The sequence below is a fragment of the Prionailurus bengalensis genome, chromosome B1, assembly GCF_016509475.1.
Source record: "Prionailurus bengalensis isolate Pbe53 chromosome B1, Fcat_Pben_1.1_paternal_pri, whole genome shotgun sequence".
Classification (NCBI taxonomy): Eukaryota; Metazoa; Chordata; class Mammalia; order Carnivora; family Felidae; genus Prionailurus; species Prionailurus bengalensis.
This window is the reverse complement of record NC_057344.1, coordinates 110,051,292-110,066,485: the sequence shown is the minus strand read 5'-3', so window position 1 is coordinate 110,066,485 and position 15,194 is coordinate 110,051,292. Positions and strand designations below refer to the sequence as shown.

The 15,194-nt window shown below is 39.3% G+C and overlaps 1 protein-coding gene across 1 annotated transcript in view; it reads right to left on the bottom strand.

Annotated features, from left to right (window-relative positions):
* The window catches only part of ARSJ (arylsulfatase family member J), an 83,827-nt gene extending 70,490 nt beyond the window's left edge, over window positions 1-13,337 (bottom strand). Inside the window, exon 1 of the mRNA XM_043569720.1 lies at window positions 12,532-13,337. Within this exon, the coding sequence (XP_043425655.1) occupies window positions 12,532-12,929 (398 nt within the window). The 5' untranslated portion in view covers window positions 12,930-13,337. The remainder of the gene's footprint in view (window positions 1-12,531) is intronic.
* Window positions 13,338-15,194: the final 1,857 nt, after the last annotated feature.

Here is a 15,194-nt window from a genome sequence, read left to right as displayed (position 1 = left end):
AAGTATCTGAGCTTATATTTCAAGTGTGTTAAAAATTATCTAAACCAAAAAAAAACACTTTAATTTGATGAGCCTGATACACTCACCTCATATACTTTTATGATACATACTTATTCTGTGCAAGAACCTGGTATGTTCAAAAAATATAACACAGTCTTTAATCTTATAACATTCAACCCCAAAGATAATTTTTTAAAGTATGACAAAACAATTTAAAAATTCTTGAGGTCTTCTGATCCAAGATTATGGCAAGTCTTTTTATAAATTTGTAATAAATTAAAATTATAGATAATTTATAGTATACATTAATATTATGGTTTAGAGTATTCATTATTGCTTCTGTTGTCTCAATGGAATTTTGAAGTAAGGCAATGAGCTGATGAGAGGATATTGGCAATTTGAGGAGATGGGAAATTTTGAAATGGTAGTCCTAAAGACTGGAACACGTACTAGAGGGAGTTAAGAAGATCGCTGTGCATTTTTGAGTGCCTATTTTCAATTTGTGGTGATAAATTTAATCAAGTGTTGGTCGCCACTCATGTTCCTGCTGCTATGCCTACCTGTTCGCTGGACCTTACTGGACACTGAATGCTGCCAAATCATGCTCACAAAGCCTTTTTGGACACTGCATGGAACAATCCAGTACTCCCATAGCGTCCAGTCAGTTTCCTCAGCCTCCTTCTTACCCAGGTCTGATTACCTTACCCTCTCCAATCCAGCCTGACACCAACCAAGTATTGAGAAAGCACATCAGTATATCTCCTCAGCAAGGGGGCAATGACCTAGTGATTATTTTCTGGCTTGTCTCCCTACTAGGCCCAGGTGGTTGGTAGATCGGTGTTGGTGTTATGATAGAGATGCACTATTATTGATTCTATTTGGTCAGTGGAGAAAAGAGTCTCATTCATTGTCATAAAATGAAGGAGCTGAAAAAACATTATGTGTGATATCCATCTGCATTCTAAGAATTCTATCACTGTGTTGCTGCCATATCACATACCCAAGAAAAGGTTTATAAAGCCTACATAAGGTAAACCCAAAGGGTTCCTGAGTATTGTCATATAATTTGTGGTAAGGCTCTACACATCCCCACTTTGGAAAAAATTTAAAAGAGTGGTTGAGAATTTGGAAAGATTTTTCCTTTTCTGTTCAAAATAAATGCCCCATAGAATTCAGCTAAACCTAAAACTAGAATGTATGAAGCATCTATTATATGTCAGGCAATACTTTATGCTCTTTCACCAACAAGGTCTCATTTAATATGATAACCAAACCAGAAATTAATGGTCTGTTAGCTCTTATTATGCTCATTTGATGAGGAAACTCGGAGGCATGCAGTAACCTATCTAAAGTTTTACTGTAAGTGGGAATTAGTATTTAGACCCAGGTCTTCAACCCTATGCCTACTGTTCTTTCCACATAGCAAACTGCTTCTCAAATAACTTCCACTTAACATGGCTGCTTTCTCTGAATATAATAGTTTAAAGTTATACTTGAACAATTGTTAAAGGTTGTTACCAATCTGAATATTTATGTCTACCTAATTCTATTAAATGGAGTATCAAATCTCAGTTGATCAGCAATGGTGATATGGATGTTGACAATTTTTTTAAATGTTTATTTCTTTATTTTGAGAGAGAGAGAAGGGGAGAGAGAGAGGGAGGGAGGGAGGAGCAGAGACAGAGGGAAAGATTCCCGAGCAGACTCTGGGCTGCACAGAGCTCAACGTGGGGCTTGATCCCATGAACCGTGAGATCATGACCTAGGCCGAAATCGAGAGTCAGATGCTTAACTGACTGAGCCACCCAGGCGCCTCCAGATGTTGACAATTTTTAAATCAAAATATTCCTTTAGGGCACCTGGGTGGTTTAGTAGGTTAAGCGACCGACTTTGTCTCAGGTCATGATCTCATGGTTTGTGGGTTCAAGCCCTGCATGGGGCTCTGCGCTGACAGAATGGAGCCTGCTTGGGATTTTCTCTCTCTCCCTCTCTCTCTGCCCCTCCCCTGCTCATATGTGTGTGTGCACTCTCTTGCTCTCTCACTCTCTCTCTCTCTCTCTCAAAATAAAGAAATAAACTTTAAAAACAAAACAAATTCCTTTAAAATTTTAAGTCATTGTACTAATCAATGAAAAATATGGAAGCTCCTAAAATTCAGAATAAACTCAAGTATGTGACTCATATACACTTACCATATTTTTGATATTTCTCATTAAGAGCTTTTCACTTGATTCAGCACAATTATTGAATAAATATTTATTGAAAGTCTGATTATCAACACTAATTATCTGTTGGATAGCTTAAAGTTGTCCAGCATGAAGGTGATAACCGAGATAATCAAGGTTTATATATATAAATATATAGAACATATATAGATGGGTTTCTATGTGGCAGACTCTATTCTATGTGTTCTTCCTACACAATCCCACTTAAGCCTCACAATAAACCCTTTGAGTAGGTATTATAATTATGATGACCATCTTCCCATGAGAAAACTGAGGCACATATAGCTTAAGTTACATGGCTGATGTCTTACAGGATCCTTGCTTTTAATCACTAGGGTATGTATTTTTAAAAAATAGACTATGTGGTAAGAAGTGTACAGTTTAGTGTGCTGTTGTACATTTTGGAATTTGAAGGAAACAGGTAAATAAAATAATTGGAATTTATTATAAAAATAGAGAGGAAAGGTTGCAGAAACAGAAGAATGCACTTGATTCTGCCTGGTGTGGGGTAAAGAAATGATCAGAGAAGGATTGGACAGGAGATGAAGGTAGCAGAGGGTCTGGAAAGATGCAGTAGCATTTTCCCAGAGGAGAGTGAGGAATATTCCATGCTTAGATGGAAAAATGAGGATTTGGGGCATAGCCCTTGTGGGTAAGTGTAAGTACCCTGGCAGTGATAACCCAAAGAAGGTATAAATGGGAATGTGTTGGCAGATTGCACCAGAACCATATCAGATGCCATATTTTAAAAGTCCTTATATAGAATGCTTAGGAATTGGGCTTTAGTCTACAGATAATGGCAGCTTCTAAAGGATTGTAAGCAGGGGAGTGGTATGATTTCGACTGTGTTGAAATTTCACTCACGTCCTAGTGTTACAGTCAGATGCTGCAGGCAATATAATCATTTCAGAGGTGACTGAAATAGTGGCCATAGAGCATATAAAATTCCAATTCCCGCGAAGCCAAGAGCAATGTCTTAATTCAAAACCATTGCATACCTACTGAGTAGTAGTCCCAAGGGTGAACTGGCATTCAAAACTGAATGAGATATGTTGATGATATTCAATAAAAAAGTTATTGTTGACTGAAGGAATTTGAAGTAATCTTTCCATTTCTCTATGTCCATTACTTCTCATTTAGTGTTGTAGTCTTAACTTATTGTTTAAATATGCATCTGCTTTCAGTTGTCATGAGCTTAGCAGTATTCCATCAGATTCTGCCAAGCATGATGATAACAACACACAAAATCTCCAAGTGCAGAAGCTTTAAAAAAAATATACCCCTAGTCACCTTCCCGAACATCTCATAACTAATAATATTATGTGAAAAATGTTGGTGGATAAAATGTATAAAGTTTAAAGCATATGGTATTTAATTTTAACTCTGCACTGCTAGATAGAAATTGGAAAAGAGATACGACTCTTCTACAGAAAACTTTTAAAAAGACCAAATTGTTCTTTTAAAGTTTGTACGTAATTAAAAATTATGGAGAGGTAGCTCCAAATTTAAAAGACTTTTTACTTAAAAACTATATAAACTTAAAAGTTTTCAAAATGTTTTCACATGTTACCTCATTTGACCAATGGAATAACCTTTGAGATTAGTAATATAAATAATATCATTATTCCTATATTACAGATGTAACCATGGAGTCTCAGAAAGATTAAACTACTTATTAAAGGTCACAGTCAGGAACTTGTTCATTGAATCAGCACTGTAATTCATATTTCCTCACTATAAAGTCTATGTTATTTCTTCTCTATCACATTGCCTGTCAGAAGGAAATAATCATTTATTCATTAATTCATGTATTAATTCATTCATTTTTCACACATATGCTTATTGTCTATTAGTACAAAGCACTGTGAGATTTACAGAGATTATAAATCAGGGTCTGTTCTGGGGACTGACTGGCAAGGGAGGTACAAGCTTCAGTGACAGCTATGAACAAGGGGGAAATCATGCATAATGAGACAGTAATAGAAAGAATTATGAAAGGTAATCACTGGAATAAATTATTTCTGGCTAAGGAATCATGGAAAACTGCACAGGAAAGGTGGTATTTTAGGTGAGTCTGAGTGGCTGACATTTGGGCAAAGAGAGATGGGGTATGAATTCCAAGAAGTGAAAACAGTATGTGCAAAAGAAAGAAGAAAGTGAACTATGTAACGTGCTCAAGAAACTGAATCATTCTCTTTGCTGGGGTTGAGTGTGAAGGTTGAGAGAGGAAAATAAGGCTAAACACTTTTTTAAAGACTTGACTAAGGTGCTTACAATTTTCATATAGTGCAGAATGATGTGATGAAAACAGCAAGGGTCTTGTTGAAACCACACAAGTATAGGTTCACATACAGGCCTTACCACTTAGTGGCTGTGTGATCATGATCAATTTAGGTAATTTCTCTAAAACTTTCATATATCATCCATGAAAGGAAGACATTTGTTAAATATTTCATAAATATTTTTCAATAAAAATATTTTACCTTCAGGGTAGCCATGAAGATCAAATGACAGGATGTTTGAAAAATGACTAGCATGATAAGGTTGTCAGTAAGACTTCATTTCTCTTCTTATTCTTTGGTAGTCAGTGGTGAGGCAGGAAGGGTGTTTGCTGAGGCTGGTGATGTAATGAGAGTCATGTTTGAGTAAAGCAAATATGCTGGGTGAATTAGAAGAGAGAGGAAGTAAATGAGGTAAAAAGTCTTTTTTTGCAATGGAGCACACGGGAATGCATGTCTCAATAAAGTAACACTACTGGGAATATTTACTATCTACAATGATAGAAGGACATTGCAACACACAATAATTATATCAAGGTGAAATACGGAAAAAGATCATAGTGAAATTAATTCTGGAATATTGCTATAGGAAAAATATGAATGAAATCAAGCTTTGAAATAAAAGAGGCTTTCATACTGAGCTCACGTTAGAAGCAGGGGCTCTATGTCTTTTGCTTCTCTCACCTTTGATCTCTCTCAAAGAGGTCATTTGGATGAAACAAAATGTTCTCAATTCTCTACACCTGGATAAATTTCCACCTTTCAGAGCAGCCATTCAGGAAACTCACCAGGATCACCTGAATAGAGATTCATTTCAAAGGAAATCTTTTTAAAAAGCCTCATTTAAAATTAGGGACTTGGATTACAAGAGTGTGCCAATAGCTTACTAGACCATGATTCTATTGTCAGAAAAACCCATATGATCAAATAGGAAGAGGGAGCTATTTGTTGAATTGTCTCCTCTATTGAGCTGTTCTTTTTGAAATGGATATGTGAGGTTTTAAAGCCACCCTCTCCATTTGTTGTTACATTCATTTGCCAAAGCCCAAGTGAGCCTTGGAAAAAAATTGTTTCTTCTAAACTTTTAACCATAAACATTTCTCTAAATGTTTATGCATTAACTAAATATTTATGCATGTAATAAGGGAACTCTTAGTAACTGATATTTATTGTGTACTCTGAGTGTGTAGAACCCTACTTAAAACTAGGCTTTGGATAAAAGAAGTAGATGGGAGAAAGCATGCATGACTCTTGATGTTATGTTTACAATACAAGTAGAGGGAAAATGTGTACCCGCATGCCTATGAAATGGAATAATTGAACCCTACTCCCCTTAGCTTCCTTGAATATTTTTCCTATGAGAGTGGCTGAAAGAGTTCAATTACTTTTTCAAGGTTTTCAACACCAGAACAATTGTTAATTGATAATTGATTTTTTTAATTTATTTATTTTGAGAGCGAACATGCATGCGAGCAGGGGAGGGGCAGAGAGAGAGGAAGAGAGAGAATCCTAAGCCTGCTCTGTACTGTCAGCCTGACATAGGGCTTGAACCCACACACCATGAGAGATTATGACCTGAGCCAAAATCAAGTCGGACACTCAACCGACTGAGCCACCCAGGAGCCCCATTAATTGATAATTTCATATCTACAAACAATACGTTATAAACTCCCAACAGACATGGTCCCCTGTTTCCACTGCCCATTGCAGTCTACAGAGGAAGTCTACATGGATCCTATCTTCCTGGACCAAATGAGGGCCCCAGGCCTCCTGACTATGTGCCTGATTATGGCTGCAGTAGTTGGCAATGAAGGGCCAGGAGTCCCCAGCTCAGTCACTCTCCAGGACGAGGCTATAAATAAAACTGAACACTAATTTCCTAGGAGATCTTCTGGGGAAAAAAACCCAACGTGCTTTTCAGCACCATCTGTGTTTTCACTATAACTCCAGTCTTCTCAATGTATCATTCTTCACTTGGGTTTGAATCTCCATGTATCTCTGTACATCCTCTACTCTGATTCAGTCAATCCCTCTCCTCTCCTCTCTAACCCTAGCCAAGAAGCCTTCTGTTACTGAAAGTATGCCATTAGCAAAATTCAATATGACCTCCCCTCTTTCCTGGACATTCTCTCCACCTTCTTGCTTTAGTTGATTGCTGGGTATCCCTGACATCCTCTCAACTTGGAGCTGTTCTTTTACCCATACCCCAATTATCAAAGAGCCTGAAACAGGGGCGGGTGTCCTCTTAGCTCCTCACTGACACTTCCAGGCAATTTTGGCTCTTGTCTCCTTCTAAAAGCTCAACTCCTTTGAAAACCAAGGCAACAGATTATAGACTCACTATCTTCCCTGTCTGACTTCTTTACCCAGTTCCAGGCCCTGCCCCTTACCTCTCAGTCATAAATGATTCCATCACTTGGTTCACTGTCCTGTTGAATATTACTTCTCTCATTGTTGTTAATGGTTTCAATATCCACTGAAGTGATCCATCCAATACCTTGCCCTTCTAACACCTTGCCTTCCTCATTTACAAACATTTTTTCTTCAGTCTCACCTTAGTATCCATCCCCCCGTCATTTCCCCAAACTGTGCTACTCACACAACTTTGATCCCAAGCATACATTTCTCCAACTACCATTATCTATCTTGCTTTTCAACTTTATAAGAGTGTCTCACTTGACCCCAGCCGGATAGCAAATTCATCGACCCTGGCACTTTTCTAGAGAACATAATTCCCTCCTAGTCTTCCCCTTTTCCTTGCCAAGTTTAGAGTCCATGATCCCACTCTATTCATTTAGCAAAGCTCCAAATCTAGTTAAATCTACCTCTTCAATGGCGATTCTTCTGCACACCAGCACCTGGCCATGGCATGAGAAAAACAGACAATAGTTTCTGTTTAAAGTTATCACCACAAATCTCAAGTGGGCTCAGCTTAGTGCCCCGTATTTGTACAGCATTTCTCTACTTAATTCACTTTCTCATTCTCCTGGAAGAATATTTTCTATTTCTGTCTTTAAACCTCCAGATCTTTATTCTTAGCTAATGACCTCATTTGTTATTTCACTTAGAAAGTAGTATAATTCAGAAAAGAACTACTTCATATTCCAAAACCAAATCTTCCATGCTATTTTCATCTGTACACCCATATTTTCCCTTCTTTCATATTACAATGAATGAACTGGTAAAGAAGGACTAAGGCAATTTTGAAGGAGAACAAGTAGGAGAACTTAATTCCAGATATCAATATTATAAAGCTACAGTAGTTAAGAATGTAGTATTGGCAAAGGATAGACAAAGAGACTAATGGAACATAATAGAGTCCAGAAATAAGACCCAATGTCTACATTTATCTGATTTATATAAAAGTGATTATCAACAAATAGTGTGGGCCAAATGGAGGTACACATGGAAACAAATCTTGAATCTTGACGTATACCATAACAGAAATTTAATTTCCAATAATTATAGACCTAAATATAAAAATAGGACAATAAAACTTTTAGCAAAAAAAAAAAAAAGAGCATTGTCATGACCTTGGTTTAGTCAAAGATACCTTAAATAGGACATAAAAAGAAAAAGATTACTAATTAGACTACAATAAAATTAAAACCTTCTGTTTGTCAAAAGACACTATTAAGAGTGAAAAAGCAAGCCACAGAGTGGAAGAAGACATCTGCAGTGCAAATATCTGACAAAGTCGTCCAAGTCCCTGCTCCGCTGTGTCGGGTATACTTGGGCCCAAGCTTGAACTTGCAAATAAACCCTCATGTGTTTGCATCGGAAAACAAAACAAAACAAAACAAAACAAAAAACCTAAATATCTGACAAAGAAACAAATATATTAATAACTACTACAAAGAAAAGCAATCACCTAATGAGAAAATAGGAAAAGACTAAATAGACACTTCTTAAAAGGGAATATTCAAGTAGTCCATAAAAATACAAAAAGATGCTCAACTTCATTAGCCAATAGAGAAATGCAAATTTAATCCATACTGTTATACCAGTGCATAACAATCAGAATAACTAAAACAAAAAAGACAGTATCAAATGTTGACAAAGATGTGAAGCAAATAGAACTCTCCATACATTGTTGAGCGTATGTATTGCTAAGAGTATAAACTGGTGGAATCACTTTGGGAAACTGTTGGGCAGTATTGATAGAAAACAAATACACACATTCCCATAACCCAGCAATCCTACAACTGCATAGATATTCAAGAGAAATGTATACATATGTTCACCAGCAAACACCTACAGATATGTTTATGAAAACACTATTCATAACGGCTCAACACGAAACCACCCTAATGTCTGTCAACAGTAAACTGGATGAATAAATTGTAGTATATTTATACAAAAGAACACTGTTCAGTAGTGAAGATGAATGAATTATGTCTACAGGCAACAACACAGAAAGGTTTTACAGTCATAATGTAAAGAGAAAGAAGTCAGACATGAAAGAGTACATTGTCTATAATTCCATTAAGATACAGTTAAACATAGGCAACAATTAACCTGAGGTGTTAGAAGTCAGGAAAGTGATTACCCTCCGCAATAGGGAGGGCTTGTTTTAAAATGAAATAAATTTATCAATATCCTATTACAAATACACATTTGAGTTACCTTTGCATTTATAAAAATGCTCATCTTGGTATTTCAAGTAGAAAAATCAGGAGTGCCTGCGTGGCGCAGTCGGTTAAGCGTCCGACTTCAGCCAGGTCACGATCTCGCGGTCCGGGAGTTTGAGCCCCGCGTCAGGCTCTGGGCTGATGGCTCAGAGCCTGGAGCCTGTTTCCGATTCTGTGTCTCCCTCTCTCTCTGCCCCTCCCCCGTTCATGCTCTGTCTCTCGCTGTCCCAAAAATAAATAAACGTTGAAAAAAAAATTTAACAAGAAAAATGAATAACAAAATAATAAAAAAACAAAATTATTGCTAAAGACATAAATTCGGTTAAGATGGCCAATTTTTCCTACTTTAAAGTCTACATAAAATGCATGTCTAAATTTTGCAAAATTTTTCCTTTTCTGAAGACGTCACTATATTCTAAGAAGAAATGATGTCATTTATCCATGTCTATGTGTAAAACTGTGAAAAACAAAACAAAAGGTGGGAAAATTACTTTGAAATAAATCAAATGTAGGCAGCTACTTTCTCAACCAACCTTTGTATCATGAGGCCAACTTGGAACACATATAAGGCTGTTTCTCAAAGCCCCATGTACAGAACCCCTGCGTTACTATCTCTCTTGAAATCTTTTGCCATAACTATATAAAAAGAAGATAATAACAGCAACTATCTCATAGTGTTATAAAGGTTAAACAAGATAAAAATGCATTCTCCTGGAACACTTAATTTGTATTAATAGTGTTAACATCACAATAACCTGAGGTGTTGGTTAAATCACTATTGATTTCTGGGCTTGACCCCCTACATACTGAAGTAGAATTGCTGGTTGCGCCTGGAAATCTCCATTTTATCTAGCATTTTGAGTGATTATTTTTGTTGATTTAAATTTGAAGACCACTATCCAAAGATTAAGGTCCACTTCCTACTTGTTCCACAGATCTTCAATACAGGGATCCGCACACAGCTAGTGCTTACTGACAGTCTGAATGATATTCAACATTGCCAGACGAGTATAATATAAATGATTAAAGGAATCTGGAATTTGTTACAGATTTGTATAGTATAAGGGAATAGATTTTTACATTTTGACGCGAGTAGGTTTGTTAATATTAAAAGTAGTCTCAGTTTCAATCATTTTAACTTTCTTTACAAATGCAAAGATATTTGAATCCTCTTATATTTTACATAACCCATTTTTTCTTAAAATAATCCAGTCCATTTAGATTTTTATTGTTTTTTGTTTTTGTTTTGTTTTGTTGTACTTTAGAAGATCCAGAGAGTACAGTCATGTGCTCCTGAAGAGGACAAATAACCATATTCCCTGGGCACTGCACTATTCACATTAGGCCCATAGCTGGGCTTCTAGAACTACTTTCTTTCTTACATCTCATTCATTTACAGGAAAGTTCCAGTCTAAAAAGAGAACTGTAAATGAAAATGTCTTCAACTGTTTAATTCAAATAAAAATTTAAATAGAATTACAGTAGCTATTTAAACTTTTTGTCTATAAAGCACTTACACAATTTGTTGCACTGAATAGAAAATCTTAATAGGAGACAAAACCTTTTCATAAGATGTTTGATTGCATTGAAAGAACAAGAGAGTCACCCTTTGACAAAAGAGATAAATTAGCCACACAGCAGTGAGCGCAGCATAATGTAGAGTCATGGAATCACTATGTTGTACGCCTGAATCAAATGCAACATTGTGTAACATGTTCAATTTAAAAAAGAGAAAAAAAAAGCTAGGAATTATTTCCAGTTTCATTTCTGTTTCATGTTATTGGGTAAACATAAAGATTAAAAGATAAAACCTAGATATTTTATCAGTACAAGATAATGTTTAGGAACTAAATGTTCTTATTTGGTGAAAAGCCTTAAAGCATATGCTTTATTGTGAAAGATAAATTCATATAATTCATTTACATATTTTCAACTACCATTGGCTATCTGAGTAAATCTAAATTCTATAAATTAATTGAAGAAGTTCAGTGAGATTTTAAGACACATTTAATTCATAAACCAAATATAAGAGTGGTTGGGATTAGACATGAAGAACTTGACCTGCAGGCCGCCAGATGGACTTATTTTCCAGCCAAAATCTGCTACTTTATAAATATCAAATGCCCTTGACTTTCTGACGCCACAATTAACCTTTAAAATTACTCTGAAGTACAGTGAGACTCTTTTTTTTTTTTTAATCTCTCTCTCTCAAGAAAGGAAAGGATAGGATTTTTTCTTTTCTTTTTTTGGCAATGATGCTAAGTTCTGACAGTTTGCTAAGCAGTGGAAATCATGCTGTAAGCAAAAGTCTCTGCAAGACAGAGATTCTTACAAAACAGTCTTTATGTTTCCAACGGATACTGGCTACTTTTATAGGATTCAATTCCAACAACAACTTCACTGAAGCAGGGTTCCCTGAGACTGAAATCACAGGACACATATACTGAGCCACTAAGGATTCCCCACTATCTTTGTCCAGTGGTAGCTTGACCTCCAGACCTCCTAGACTATCTCTGTTCCACACGCTGACTTTGGCCATCCAAATCAATAGCAATAACCTATATTCTAGTAGGATAGAATGAAAATATGGAAATGAGTGAACACCTTAAGTAGAAGGTTTACCTGTTGAGCAAAGCGACAATATTAAAAACGCTTTACTTAAGCACCCAAATAACTTGATTCTTCTTAGAGTTAACCAGAAAATTCCCAGACCTGTGAGAGCAGCAGAAAACTTCAGATGAAACTTGACTCCTGTTGAACATTTATCATTGAATTTCCCTGCATTTTGAGAATGGCCTTGGTAATTGCACATGACCGTCTTTAGTGATCCAGTAAGACAAAATTACCAAAGACCCAAAAAGAGTCATTTGTACACTGATTTTATATCGCCTTCCATCTATTTCCTTGACCTCTTTTCTGGCCATGAGGACCTGTGGCTTTGATTATTCAATTCTAGATTTAAGAACAAATCGAGAGTTGCAGAAACGTTTTAGTCTGTCCTTCTTATCAGTGATGGTGACTGGGAATTCTGTTGTGATACGTGAAACAAATCTGAGCATGCTCAAAAGTCAAAATGGATTTGGAAAAGGAGACCCCTTCTGGAGACATCTGGTTGGTAGGTGAGACTTCAAAATGTCCTGATCTTGTTTAAAAACCTGGAGGGCACTTCACAGCAGGCTCTGAGAGTAAGCAGAGTAATGAGCCTAGACTAGTGACAAGCTGTTCAAGATCACTAACAGGGAATCCATTTTAATACTAACATAAATCAATACCACATTTCATTCATTCATTCTCTCGTTCCCCATATTTTCTGTTACTCTTTAAATTAGGAGCGGGGTCTTAGTTAAATGCTTAAGATTTCTGCAAGGCATAAATACATGAAGCAGTAACACTTACTTTCCAGTAATAAACTGACTCCTGGACGGTGTGCAAATAGGCTGGACATAGTAGTTCTCCAGTTTAACTCCTTCGGCAGCAAGCTTGTCAAGAGTGGGAGTCTTTATCTCCGAGCCGTGGTAACCCACATCTCTAAATCCCTGATCATCCGCTAGGATGAAAATGAGATGGGGTTGGGAGGTGGCAGATGTGCTGGGCTCTGGCCTCTCTCCAGACTGAGCTCTCAAGGCCCCTTCCTCCTCCTCCTCCAAGCCCTGGCCCCAGGACAGGTAACCGTAGGTGAGGAGGCTGAGGACCCAGAAGGCTGCCAGCGCCCCCATGGCTAGCATCTTTCCGGGCCAAACCCAGGCCGGCGGAGTCGGCGGAGGAGGGGACCCCGCACACCCCCTGGGGGCCATTCACTTGGGTCCCGGCTGAGACTCCACTCGCAGAACCACGCACCCGGTGCGGCCGCCGACGCACACATGCACGCGGGAGAGGGGTAGATCGCACAGGCGGTGGACGGTCCCCACCTGGAAAGAAGTCCTGCGCTCCTCTCGGCTGTCACCACATCCAACAGCTTCAACCTTCTACAAGTGATGGGACGCCAGACAAACCAGGAGTTGCTCTTTTCCGTCGGATTTGACTCTCTCCTCCTCCTCGCTCCCCTGAGTAGCTTCCACACACAAAAAAAGTGAAGGCTTCCACCCGAAAGTTCTCGGGACAAAAAGTCTAGCAAGGAATCACCTTGAGTAGGGACCTTTTGTGGCCAGAGCGCCCTTGACGTTGAGGAGCGAGGTTCTGGCAGCCGCCCGCGCACACAGGTCGGGGGACCCGCGGTCCGGCGGTCCCCTCACCTGGAAGGCACTGGGGGGGGGGGGGGGGGGGGGGGGGGGGAAGGGGGAGGGTTGAGCAGCCGCGCCGCGCTCTTACCCTGACAGATAAACGGCTGCCTGAAGTGGACCGACTTCCTGACCACTTTCTCCACTTTTCCAGGGCTCTCTATTTCTCCCGGTCCTCTCCAAAGCGTTTGCCAGTCTCCCCGACACTAGGCGGCGAAGTAAGGGGGAATAAAAGCCCAGTTTCCTGATCTCTTTCCACGGCTCACCACCCTTTTTCTGCAGGAACTTCGGGCACCAAGTTCTCCGGGCCTCTGGAGCGCGGAGGGAGCGAAGCGGGGTTCCTGCCCCGGTGGCCACTCCACTTCGAGCCCACTTGGTCTCCGCGGAGTGGGTGCACCCGGCCGACGCGCTGCAAGATGGGTGCGTTGTGTCAGCTAACTTACTTAGTTTTGGCACTGGGATTTCGTGGCTGCCTCCTCCCTCTTTTTTGTCCAGTGAATCACAGAACGGTACTTTCTGCTTTAGCTCCTCCAGGAAGAGGGGGAGGGGTAAGGTTGGTTTAGAGGTTCGGGCTCTCCTTTTTCCCTTCCGGGAGGAGGAGGGAGGGGGGGCTTTGCGGGAGAGAGAGAAAGCTGCGCGCTCCTCCTCGATCCCTGCGGGATCCAGGATCCGGGATCCGCCAGGGCTAACGCTTCTCTGGGTTTCGCCGGCTGCCCTCCATCATCCGGAGAGGGGAAAATCCGCGGCGATGCGGATCCGGAGGGGGGAAGCGGCCGCTTCTTGTTGTTGGTCTGTAAATGAAGAGCTCTCTCCCCCATCCCGAAGGCTGCGCTTGCAAACTTTTTCTAGCTTCAGGAGGGAGTGAGAGAGGAAGAGCAGGAGAAACAACAAACTGCGTAGCATATCCTTTCTTCTACTCTTCTAGTTTTCCTTTACTACTCCCTTCTGCCCCCCTCCTCCCCATTTTTCCTACTCCTTTTATCCCCGCCTCTTTTTTTTTTTTTTTTCCAGCAGCCTCGACTACAAGTTTTTAAATTGAATTTCCTTTCCCTGTTGCTGGCCTTTCCAGCCTGACTTCCTCATTAGCTTCTCCCCACGTGAAGATACTGAAATTGCCCCCTTATTCTTACCTCTTCCCAAACTTACCCACAGGGCGTCTCCAGCCAAGAATGTAGGGCGGAAGAGGAGTTACACATTTCACCCTCAAGAACGGAGAGCCCAGTCTGTACTCCTGCAGTAAAGAAACCACAGTTTCCCATCTAATAATTCAGGGAACTTCATCACTTTTTAAAAACTATGTGGAGTGAAAGTATTGTAAAAGCTTGTGCTGACGGGGAAGATATGCATGCTTGTACTAGAATTATGGGGTTTTAAAGCTCTGCTCAGTCAGGAAAAGGATTTAGGGTATGTATTGAGAGAGAAGGCAACAGATGCCAAGAGCCACTGAGACATGTTTTTCTTTCTCCAAATTTATTCAACGGTTCTTTCTTGAATACCTACTATGGGCTGACACATGAAAAGTCAGATTCTCCCAAATGCCTGAGCATAAATCTAGGTTTCACTTAGCCAATTTATTTTTAATTCTTTCCTATTGCTAAAGTTCCTATTTAGTTTCTAGGCAAAACATTTGTAAATGGAAACTTAGCACCTTTGAAACTTGCAGTGTGCTCCATACAGTTAATGTTACTAACGTGTAGCCTTCTGCTAGTCTATTTTCTTTCCTGAGACCATTCTGATTAGTCTGTGGAGAGATGAGCAGTGTTAGAAACCTGTGAGAAATATGATCTTAGCAATTCGGTAAGTTAAATCACCAAATATGTAATGAGTGAACGGAATGTTGGG